Source organism: Amblyomma maculatum, chromosome 1 (assembly GCF_055883805.1).
Source record: "Amblyomma maculatum isolate TAMU_Amacu chromosome 1, ASM5588380v1, whole genome shotgun sequence".
Taxonomy (NCBI): domain Eukaryota; kingdom Metazoa; phylum Arthropoda; class Arachnida; order Ixodida; family Ixodidae; genus Amblyomma; species Amblyomma maculatum.
Window position 1 is genome coordinate 274,646,051 of NC_139344.1, and position 12,369 is coordinate 274,658,419.

Genomic DNA, 12,369 nt, shown 5'->3' on the forward strand with positions numbered 1-12,369 from the left:
GGTTCTGCACGTCAGTGGGCCTATGCTTTTTCTGTCCAAGACCAGCTCAGCTTGTCCATTTCACACTCCAGGGAAGCAATAATGTTAATAGTAATAAAACATTTTCAGGACCAAAACCAAGCTGTTTTCCTGCGCCTTTTTAAGACTTTGAGCCTTGTTTTTCTTAGTTTCTTATTTTAAACATGGCTTTTGTGCACAACATTTCAGGTAGTTATTTTTCTTCCGTCAAGACCAAATTTGGCGTGCATAATCATTGAATTGTGTTGAATGCAGCTACCTAGGTTTGAGTGCCATTAATAAAGTTTTCAACAGTTAAATGTTGAAGTAGTGGGCAGTGAAAATAATGCACCAGATATAAGATATAAAATTTTCTCAAAGTGGTGCATGCTAAAAGTATGACGTTAATTTGCCCATTTTGTCGCAGTGCAGTCTTGGAGACAAAGAAAAAAAAGGCCATATTACACTGCTCTGTCATGCTTATTGCTATGTTCAGCTTTTTCACAGGCACGTGCTGTTTTTCACTTATGCATGGCATTTAGAACAGGAAAGCATCAAAGATTAAGCTTTATAAGTAGTATAATTATTGTTTACCAGACATTAAAATTTTAAAAAATGTTTTTGAGTAGCATGTCTCCTTAAGGGGAGACCCTGGTCTTTGACCAAATTTTGTTAATATTTAACTTAGAGAGATGAAACTTTTGTGGCTAGTGTATTCTGGCATCGTAAAAACAAATATGCAATCAATTTTTGCCTCTCTCTGATAGATTTTAAGATTTCAAGTTTTTAATTGATCAGCATTCTGCCCAAGTTTTAATAATTTGTACATTAATGACTGGCAAAATTTTTTTCTACTTGTTCTACTGTAACCCTAGAGTGCAACTATATCATCAGCATAATTTTAGCAGCAGCAGTTCAAAGGTCAGCCTGTCATAAGCTGTGCATAAATTTGTCATTTTTTTTTTTTCTATGGAAGTGCTAAATTAATTCAATTTTGCCAAAACAAACTAGTAGTTTTTTGTTAAAGTTGCATAGAGGGATGTGTAAGCTTTCATATACATCAAGAATGATTGAAATCTAACCACTACATCAAGAGATACCTTGGGCAACAGCGCATGTTATGCTAAGAAAAACACTTTTGAGAAAACGAAGAAAGAAGTTTCAAAACATAGCCTGAACTTATTTTCTGCAAACTTGGGCATGAGATCAGACACACTTTGTATTAAAACCCTCCAGGAACATAATCACTGTCATTTTCCTTGATGCGCTTTTGTTTGGAGGAGCCTTGGTGATTAAACGTAAGACTTCGTGGAGAAGATTTTTCTAAATGATCTAGAGTCACCAAGTGGTGCAATAAGCATATTATGAATATGCTTAATTAAAGGAGAATGACTAAGTTTTCGTAAATGCAGAACCTTTTATACGTGAAGAAAAATTGTGAAGCTTCGTGAATTTTTTGTATTCATGTGATCCTAGAAATGCTTGGCTGTTTCCCTGACCATCTCGCGTACATATTTTTTATGTGCTGCATTTGTATAGGACAAGCATACTGAGGCATGATAGGTTGCATTGCAAGATTTTAATTCTGGTGTATGCATTGAATTGTTTGCCATAAAAATTAAGACACACTTTTATGTATTTCTCTCAACATTTCATTTTAGTTATGTTGTAGATATCAAACTGTGTATTTTGTGGGGAAATATTTGTGCGCTGTCAGAACAATTTAACGCTGATCAAGCGTTTGCAAGTTCATAGTTTCTTTTGTGGTGTCACTAGGGTGGTGTACTAGGGTACTGCAGCCAGAGACGTGTGGGGGTGTGGGTGGTGCCCCACCTATGAAGCGTGCATGAAGGTAGAGGATGCTGCTGTTCATGTGGTAGGGAGGAAAGTAGGAGGAGGGACACTGAATCGTGTGCCACTGACTCTAGCTATGTCTCTGAGTGAACCTACAAAGGTTCTTATACTCAAGGACGTAATTCTTCTTTGGCTATGCAGTAAACTTTATCCAGTAGTGCCAAAAATTTAATTTTTATCTACTAGCATTTATAGCAGCAGTGGTGTCATCATTGCATGCACCGCTGTACTGAAGTACCATTGTGCCCTACCCATGGGAACAAGCAAACAGCTAAATGGCGGCAGCAGCAGCTGAATTGTTTGATGGTCATTTGTTTGAACTTCATTCATAAGAGATATTTACTGTACTTTGAGTTATTTCAGCTAATTTCTGAAGATGTTCAAGGCCACTTGTTATGCTGCAGCTACTGTACTGATGATGGAGGCATGATTGATGGTTGTGCTGGTGATTTGGGGGCTTTTTAGCACTGTTGCTTTCTTCAGCTAGCATTCTGTTGTAAACTGTTCCACCAATGTTTTAAACATGTTTATCATTGTCAGTCCTGATACATATGAGGCATTTCGCATTGTAATTAATACTGAAAAGCTGTTCACAAACAATGCTGTATGCATGTGATGTGTAAGATCAAGGACCATGAAATAAATGTATGTGCTTTGCTGTGAAAAATAACGCTGGAAAAAGTGTATCTTACTTCCAATACAATGTGACTTGTGTTTCAGGTACTTTCAAATGAAAACTGGAAAGAGCGCGGGAGCAAGGCAGATGAGAAGCCTACAGAGGCACGCACATCTGGGAAAGATCCTCTGTCTGACCCTGTTGCCTTGGAAAAGTTTGTCACTGAAGTAGAGCGTTTTGAGAAGTATGTTGAAGGTCTCACCAAAAAGTCTCTTAACGGTCCCACACTCCTCGAACAGAAGTGGAAGGTAACCATTCCTTATTTAAATGATGAGGCTCATGAAGCAATGTGTGCTTTAAAGGCATAGGCTGCTATATGTGTGCTGCTTTGTTCAAAATTTCCAGGAATACGTAGATGCTCAAGATAGGGAGTCTCGAAAGCTTTCTATCTCAGTGGCACGGTGCTACCCAATGAAGAACCGCATTCCAGATGTGATGCCATGTAAGTGCCTCCTAACTAGCTGCCCCTCTGGGCCATACTTTTTACTCAAGTAGAAAGAATCAAGGTTACCAAGAAAATTTAATTTGTCTGTTCTGTGTAGAAGGAATTACAAAGCTGGCTAATCTTATTGCCTGTTGCAAGGTTTTGTTCCAGGCATCCATCTTCTTTCTTTATTTTTCAGAAAGGGGGGGGGGGGGGGGGGAGGTTAAAATTGTGCTTAGCTATTCTACATGAATTGGCTAGGACAATCAGCTAATTCTGTTGTCTGCATTCCAGATATATTGCCATGTAAGTTTTATCTTTTTCCACCACATTGGTGGCTTCATATTCCTTTCTGTCTTCAGGCTGAGGAAATTAACGTTATAATAGATTGTCTTTTCCTTGAAAAAGGGTATAAATGTTGTTTGCCATTGCAGATGACCACAATAGAGTTGCCATGACATCGCAGAGAGATGATTACATCAATGCTTCCTTTGTCAAGGTAAGCTCATGATCAAATATTTGCATAAAAGTTGTCATACAGATATTTCTCTATCTTCATGTCTCCATCTCCATGAACAGACAGCAGTGGCAAGTGTATGTGCAACACATAACATTGCAAGCTGATGTTGAAAGTTGCTAAAGCACTTTGCTCGTGGTTGTACTGTGTGAGAAAGTTGCTGAAAGTGCATTTATTGCATTTTGGGCAAGACCATTTGTATTGACCACGTTTATAATGAAAATTCATTGAGTTTTGGAGTGAACATTCATGGGCATGATATTTAACAGCAGCTGGTAGAGGCCAGGAACTCGTGTGCAAGAACGTGTTACGTAGCTGGAGCCATTTTCTGCATCTTGTGTGAGAGCATGTTTGTGAGAAAGGTTAGAATAGACTGGTTGTAGCTGTGATGCATCTCTGTGACTTGAATGGGGTGGTGTTAGGGTCACAATTTTATCACTAATATATTTGAGTGAAGTTGCGTGGTTGCGGTCGTGTAACCATGGAGAGTTTATTCAAATAAAAGTGCCCTGCACTTAATTCACTTGTAACAGTTTAAGGTATCGTCTGATACAAATATTGCAAAAGATCATGTTCATTTGTCCAGTGCCAGAGTTGGGTGTAACCCCCCTTATACATATCCCAACTCTCACCTATGCTTTCTAACGGCAGCTGTGATGCGGGTGGGTAAAAACTTCTCAGGTAATGCTTTAGGTAAAAGATGAATATGGTGTCATTTTTAAGACGATAGCCTTTAGTGGCTTAAGTACGTGGATCGTGTCCATCCATCCGTAACGCTTTCGTTACGCGGGAGGCGGTAGCTGGGAGCTGACATGGCCGTGCACTGACTGGACGTAGGGCCTCCTGACTATACGTTTGGCAGGAGCTGCCAACTTGGGGCTCTCCTTTCATATGAGAGGGTGATAGAATCAGCCTGCCAAGAACTTTGCATTCATGTTATCCCTAGGGAGTGAAAATAGAGAGAAAGAAGTGCCATAATGGAGGGCTTCGGACCACTGCGCGATAGAGTATTTCACCTCATCGCAGTTTAGTGATCCAAAGCGCCCCATAGAATTTTTTCCTCCATCTCTTTTATATTCCAGTGTGCTAGCACTAGAGGACCCATTCACTGAATTTGCCAATGACTGTTTGTCTGTCTGAAGCTTTGTCAACTTGGGCAGCGCTTTTGTGATGAGAACCAAACCCACCAGAACAGCCCCATTCACTGATTTCGCCAGTTTTCTCTAAAGGCGTGATGTTGGTAGGAGCCGCCAACTTTGGTAGTGCTTCTGAGATGGGAATCAAACCCACCTTGATACTTGGATCCCGAGTCAAACCTGCTAGGCCATGCAGGCACGTTCACATGGCATGGTTAAAGCAGATTTACATCTTTGTGAGGCGGTCTTGCACATAATGTGACTACGGTAGTATGCTAATAATGAATATGCGATTCAAAACCCAAACCGAAGTGGAAACAAAAACGTTAGTGCACCTGATATGCATTTGGCCTAACCACACTAAGGCGGCCTTCTTATTTTTTTTTTTAGGCTTGCTGTTTGTTAGCTGTTTCCCTCCCTCAATTGTTTGTGCACTATCCATGCCTTGACCAATGGTGTGCTTACCTCTGTAAGAGTGTGAAGCAAAGTAGAAGACAGTGCCCCTAGCATTGTTCTCATTCTGTTCCATTGGTTAAGATGCACATTTTGATGTTGAGCTTTTCTTCGTGTATGTGGGTAAGGAAACCCACAGTTCAGAACAATTACTTTCTTGATTTATTTGCTGAGTGTGAATGGTTCAGGTGAGAACCAGGCACCCAACTAATTACCAAAGCAGATGCCAATGCTATGTGCCCCTTCACATTTTCTGTCAAAAGCTGCAGCTATGTTTTGGCATTGCCAGCTTAAAATCAGCATTTTTGGAACTGAATAAAGTGTGGGTGAGGATCTCACTGCTTTCATTGGCCATTAAGGCACCATCATATCCTGCACTAAGCAAACAAATATGTAGTAACTGTGTATTTGAGTTTCATTGCAAACAACCCTTGAGGCTGTGAAAGAAAAACAGTTCAGCTTTGTTCTTTGTGGCTCACATTCAGGGCCTGACACCGTTTTGTTTGAGCTACATATTGACACAAGCCCCACTGCCGGCGACATTTTCTGACTTTTGGGCCATGATATGGGAGCAGCAGACAGAAACAGTGGTGTGCCTCCAAAACAACTTTGAGGTAGGTTTTTCTCCTAAGTGTTCTGGTATTGTGATGTCAGTGTGTGTTTTCCTGCAGCTAAAGAGTCACATCTACTGGCCTACTGAGAAAGGTCAACAAATCAAGCATGGCACTATCACGCTTAGCCTGCAGTCCGTCAAAGAGAAGCAGTTTTACATTGAGCGCATGATCAACGTTGCCAACAGCGATGTGAGTGTGTAGCCACTACCTTTTGCTGTAGCTCTGTTTGGATCGTTATACACACGTGACTTCTTCTTGCAGAATCCAAAGGTGTCTCGAGTTGTTATCCATTTACAGCTTCTAGACTGGCCTCACAGGTGGGTAGCTTGCTATGGTGTATTGTGTGAAGAAGCGGGGAATGTAATCTGCACAGGTGTATAATGCATACGGTTTATATCGCATTCCTTGAGTGTGTTCCTAGCAGTTCTAAATGTTGCTTGAAAATAAGCAGTGCTGCATAAATGGAGTTTGTGTTTTAGAGTTACATTGATTATTGATGACATTGCCTTGCTAAGGAGCTCAAGGAATGAATTGCAAAGAATAATTGATGACCTAGACAGGAAAAGCAGAAAGGTAGGCCTAAAAATTAATATGCAAAAGACTAAGGTAATGTTCAGGAGCCTCGGGAAGGAACAGCAGTTTGCAATAGGTAACGAAGCACTATAAGTGGTAGGCGAATATGTATACTTAGGACAGGTAATACCCGCAAATTCAGACCATGAAAGGGAAATAACCAGGAGAATAAGGTTAGGATGGAGCACATTTGGCAAATACTCACAGATTATCGGTAGCAGTTTGCCAGTTTCGCTCAAGAGGAAAGTGTCTAATACTTCTGTCACACGGGCAAGTCCCAACTCCCTCGAACTTCTTTTCCATAAAGGACCACGAAGGGAGTTCAGCCGCAAAGGAGTTGTCACCGTGTCACACGGCTAAGAACGAGCTTTTCAGAGACGCCGTCGGGGTCCCATTAGGCGCTGTTCATTTTGTGTATGCATGTAAAATAATCAAGTTAAAAACCTGTAAAATAATTTTTAGCTGCTTTCTTTTTCAGCAGTTCAAATTAAATTTAAGCTACAAATGTATTCTTCATTCATGCGAAAGGAATGCGCTGTTACTTTTACTAGCATAGCGGGTTTGTCCATTCTGCTGGCCACAATGTGCTTGCAAAATTCTTGTGTGCATGCTTGGACATTTGCGCGTTTACCTTTTTCCATGCTTTGCGTTGTGCTACAGTATTAAAATTGGTTATAAACGCAATATTAATACATATGTGTTTTTCTTAAACTTGCACTGGAGCTCACGGAGAACCAGAATACTCCCTTTACATGCTTGAGGGAGATGATTGGAACTCCTTACGCTAGGAACTTCCTTAAACTTCTTTTCCTAAAGGAGTGCCGTGTAACATGACGCATAATCTATTGAGATAAAGACTACCTTGGTTGAAGGGAGTTAAAAAGAGTTCAGCCGTGCCTGTGTGACAGCAGTATAACAGTTGCATCTTACCTTTACTCACCTATGAGGCTGAAACATGGAGACTAACGAAAAGGATTCTACTTAAGTTGAGGACAGTGCAGAGAGCTATGGAAAGGAAAATGGTAGGTGTAGCTTTAAGAGGTAAGAAGCATGCAGAATGGGTGAGAAAAATAACTCGTGTTAATGGCATTCTAATGGATATCAAGAAGGAGAAATGAGTATGAGCAGGGCATGTAGTGTGAAGAGAGGATAACCGTTGGTCGTTTGGGGTAACATATTGGATTCCAAGTGAAGGCAAGTGTAGCAGGGGGCAGCAGAAAGTTAGGTGGGTGGATGAGATTGAGAAGTTCGCATGGGTCAAGTGGATACAGCTAGCACAGCACCGGAATAATCGGAGGAATATGGGAGAGAGCTTCGCTCAGCAGCGGGTATAATCCGGCTGATAATGATGATTATCACAAATGGTGATGATTATTACCGCCGCTGCACTTAACGAAGCTAAATACCTAGGCGTCACCTTTTCCTCAGATTTAACGTGGAATCGTCATGCTCAATGTATAACTCAGAAGTCAGGTTGCGTTTCTAACTATATTATTAGAAATTACAAGCAAGCTTTGCAGAATGTTAAAGAAACCGTTTATATAATCAATGCCCCGCCCGTCCTTGAATATGCCTGTATTGTGTGGGACTCCCGCACACAGCATCGCATTAATAGCTTGGGAACTATTCAGAACCATGCTTCTCATTTTGTAACTAGTCCTTACCAATTCTCCAGCAGCACCTCTGCTATTAAACGCGTAATAAACTGGGTGGACCTCCCCTTGTGCCATGAACGATTTCGCCTTGTATTTTTGCGGGACGTACTCTATAATGAAACGCCTTTGGCTAAATGTGCATATTTACAGGCACCAAATTATGTGTCTAAGTGATGAGATCACAGCTTAAAGATTAAGGAAATTTTTGCCCGCATGTCTGCTTATAAGGACTCGTTTTTCTCGCGCACTATCAGTAAGTGGAACTGGCTGCATCCCGAGATAGTTGAAACTGCTGATTGTGCAAGGTTTTCCTATATGCTTAGTCAGTATCTGTAACTTTGTTCATTTTTGTGTTTGTTACTTTGGTGCAAAGATTGATTCCCCATATTCGTTGCTTGTGTTTATATTACCTTGGTGCAATGAAGCGTTTGTCTATTTTTTCATACCCCTTACTGTAATGCCCATAAGGATGCTGTATTTGAAGCCTGTATTAATTCAATTAACAACTTCGATGCGATCAAGTGTTCATTTTTTGTTTGCCTCATCCCACCTACTGTAATGCCCACCAGGGCAGCATGTAGGTACTGGAATAAATGAATAAATTATTGACTATATATTTTCCAGTGGCAGCCCAGCAAGTCCAGCACAGTTGCTCAACTTCATTTCTGAAGTTCACAGTTTTCACAAGACACAAAGAAATCATTCACGCCCCATTGTTGTTCACTGCTTGTGAGTGCAACATTTTCCATTTCTGTAGGAGTCTTCGTTTTGTCCTTAACTAAATGCAAGGTGCATTTTAATTCTGTGTTTATTTTCTTGCTTTATTTTGTGACATCTTGAGGTTCAGTTTAAAGAGAAATTACTACCTAGTTACTATCCAGCTTTCTCAGAATCGTCACAGCGGAAGTAAAATCGTCCAAAATAGCATACATTTTTTTACTCGTGAAGATTCTGAAAATGCTGTTGGCTTTCTTTTGGTGCTGTATAGCTGTACTCAAGTAGGTGCCAAGTTGTAATTACTCTCTTCATTAAAAACTATTCCACTTTAGGATATTTCTGTCAGTGACATTGACCTTTCTGGTTCATTCAGTTGTAGAATGTCATTTGCCATTTGTATACCGCGTCTAAAAATGGTTTGAACCCTTACTTTCATATCACGTTTTGAGCAGACAATAAAATAAAATAAAGTTCTTGCAGCCTAAACCAAGGCTTTGAGGGAATCCAGTATTAGCCATGTTCATTCAGTGTATTACAAGCATTCAATATAATGGGGAGCATCAGCATGATCACACCTATGTTTGAAAATGCAAGAGCATACGTAATGTAATTCAATTCTTTTTTTTTCTTCATTGAGGCCTAACTGACTGCACGTCAGTAGAACTTTTTTTTTTTTTTCCAGAGCTAGGTGGTTATTATTTCTTGCACTTAATTCTTTTGAACAGTTTTGATCAGACATTCTCAGTATTTTTCAAGTGCAGTTTTGTTGATCTCAGTGGCAGCAGGTGCTTTAGTTTTGTATTTCAGCCTTTTAACCTGATCAATTGGTCAGAAATTTGATGGCACCATGCATTAAGGTTTTTAGTTAAACTGTACAAAGAATGAGGGCATTCAGATGATTTGTGGCCACATTTTATATGGCACCTGTGATTGCACTCGGGGGCATTAAAACGTGGAAAGAGTTCTATTCATTGGCCGTTTTTTTCTGGTGGTGGCTGCAGGGGTGGTGTTGGGCGGAGTGGAGTGTTCTGCCTTGTGTCAGCAGCCATGAAGGAAATAGCTGCTGGCAATGGCCTCCTGGACATTCTTAGCACTGCCATCAAATTGGCCCAGAGTCGCAAGCTTTGTATCCAGGAGAAAGAACAGTTCAAGTTCTGCCATGACATTGTCTTGTATCATGCACAAGACCTGCTAATAAAAAGTGAGTGTGATCAGATAAAACAGTGTGCTGTTTGCTCATGCACCAACCCTTTATGTTCTAGCAAAATGTGTTCTCTTGCTTGTCGCATCTGCTGCTGTTGCCAGTGGAAATTAGTGCGTGCACTTCAAATATAGCACCTTTTCATTGTTCTTTTTCAGATGTTAGTTGTCTGTGGCAGGTTTAGTTTCGCTGTATTTTCGCTGCCCATTTTGGTGGATGCTATTTCTTTGAACTTCCTCTGAAGTTTTGCTTTTACAATGGCAACACATGCAGGTGGCATTTCTTGGCAGATGGCCAGTGCCAGTCAGGCTATTTCGGCTGTATAAGTGGCAACTTTGTCTGGTTCTAGTTATCAACAGGAAGCCTACTTTGTGCGGAGTCAGGCTATTTCGGCTGTATAAGTGGCAACTTTGTCTGGTTCTAGTTATCAACAGGAAGCCTACTTTGTTTGTGCAGGAGGCATCCTAACTAGTACACCAAGCTTCGGGACAAAGGCACACACAGGCACACCTTCACATGTGCGCCACCCTTCTGAAGACTTCATGCTGCGCTCTGGCTCGACTGGTCAGAGAGCAAGCACTGTAGCCGAGTCACCTGCACCCACAACTGCGGCTGCTATCACAGCTTCTGACACCTCAGAGCCAGTCACCTCTACTGAGTCAGAAACTACAGAGCAGCCAGTTCTGGCTGAAACGGGGCTCTCAACATCTGAAGCTCCAAAAGAAATGGACACTGACCTTGCTGCAAATCAGGCGACACCAGCAATTGCCGATGAGTTTCCCTCCCCTGCTTCAGGTGTGGATGCTGGTGCATCAGAGGGGAAGGACAGTGGCGGGGTGACTGCAATGGCTGATCTCTTGGACCCTGCAACTTTTACCTTGGACCCTGGCCATGGCACACCAGCCAAACAAAAGATAACACGTGAAAGTTTTATGAATGCCCAGGGCACCCTAGCTCAGAGTAAGCCAGACCCAAAGGATCCCCTCAGCCAGCTGGATCCGCTGTGGTCACTCAAGAAAGGGAAGGAGTGAACACTCCCCTCCTCTCAAGGCCTGCCGTGCAGGCCCTGCCCTCTTGTGTTGAAGAGTGAGATGAGGCTGCTTAGGTCATTTGGTTTCATTTTGTGCAGGCCACAAAGTGTGTGGCTGTCGTTTATACTAGTATTTGCATGAATGAGCATTTAGCTGTGTTGAGTGGAGTCATAAATGCATTGTTGCAAGTGTTGAACTTTCTTGGGAATATGAAAGTGAGCTGTCTTCATGGACCAAACTGTAACTAATTTTGTCCCTTTAATTATCAACTTGTATATTTAATAAAACACCTTGTAAGTGTTGACTAACTCATGTTCTTTTAGTCATGTGCTTTTGGTAAGAGTGATGGCCAAATAAGTACTCCAAACAAAAACTATATACTGATTTGTCAGTCATGCCATTCAAGTGGAGGAATCAAAAAAATGTAGGTGGGTTTAAGCTTGATTGTACTTCAGCAGTTGTAGAGTATTAAACATGCTAGAATAGTTCTGGGTATTTAGTAAAGGGTCTTCTCCTCGCAGTGGTTCACAAACTTCACCTTGCTGCATCTGTGTGTAATAACATAGTATTAGAATTCATGTAACATCAATTTCTTGGCATGCCTATGGAGTGAGCCATGGTATACAACTATGTGGTAGTAGCATCGTGTTGCGGCCACACCAGGAGGACAATTACGTTTTACTTTACCGGCGAGACAATCCTGTGGTCCACCATATCCGACAACGACGGACACCCCAAGTATGGTGGAGGCAGATTTTTGTCACCACTCTCCCCACTTCCTTCATGCGTCCTCTTTAAGACCTGCAACCACACCTCAATTTGAGTTTTTATAAGAAGGTTGCCGTGCAGAAGCCTCTGCCAACCACCAAATCTGATAGTGAACTATGCACCAAGTCGATAAAAGAGAGAGGCTGAGAGGCTGTGGGTGTTTCTTGTAATTCCTTGGTTAGCTGCTCCCCGCCAACCCCAATTTCCCAGTGAGCCACCACAAAATTCAACATTGGTAAGGTGCTGTGAATTTCTAATACATAGAACCTGTGTTTTATTGACTTTCAGCTTGTACCGAGGTTTAACACACAACTAGATGTCTCGGGTACCAGTGCCCGTCTTGTAACCACTAAAAAGAATGAGGGTTGCACTGTATGGCTGACTCTTTTGCCGGCCCATGAGATGCGACGGCATAGCTTGCTGGAGGCTGTCCAAGGCATCCCAATGATCTTGCTCATCGGAAGCCAGTGTCACTGCCATTGTCTTTTTGGGCAGACTATGTTATGCGACTAAACTGCTCAGGCATCCACTTACGTCCTATTCAGATCATTAAACTTAATATATCAAGGAGTATTTGTATTTTAAAGTTGTAATATGTATTCATCAATGGCATAGGGATGATAAATTGACACCATTCCAAATCTGGTGCATTTGACAATTTTTTTTCGCAGCTTCAGGCTAAACCTCTCTACATATTTGAATCGGTAAGCGTGCTTATTTTTTTATTCTGCTTGGCTTAGGGTCTGTGCTGGT

At 41.5% G+C, this 12,369-nt stretch overlaps 1 protein-coding gene across 1 annotated transcript in view; it reads left to right on the plus strand.

Annotated features, from left to right (window-relative positions):
- The window catches only part of LOC146206587 (tyrosine-protein phosphatase non-receptor type 23-like), a 39,687-nt gene extending 28,531 nt beyond the window's left edge, over positions 1-11,156 (plus strand). Inside the window, exons 17-25 of the mRNA XM_084591326.1 lie at positions 2,572-2,775; positions 2,873-2,969; positions 3,386-3,450; positions 5,543-5,671; positions 5,729-5,860; positions 5,933-5,988; positions 8,524-8,628; positions 9,618-9,817; positions 10,274-11,156. Of these exons, the coding sequence (XP_084447452.1) occupies positions 2,572-2,775; positions 2,873-2,969; positions 3,386-3,450; positions 5,543-5,671; positions 5,729-5,860; positions 5,933-5,988; positions 8,524-8,628; positions 9,618-9,817; positions 10,274-10,848 (1,563 nt within the window). The 3' untranslated portion in view covers positions 10,849-11,156. The remainder of the gene's footprint in view (positions 1-2,571; positions 2,776-2,872; positions 2,970-3,385; positions 3,451-5,542; positions 5,672-5,728; positions 5,861-5,932; positions 5,989-8,523; positions 8,629-9,617; positions 9,818-10,273) is intronic.
- Positions 11,157-12,369: the final 1,213 nt, after the last annotated feature.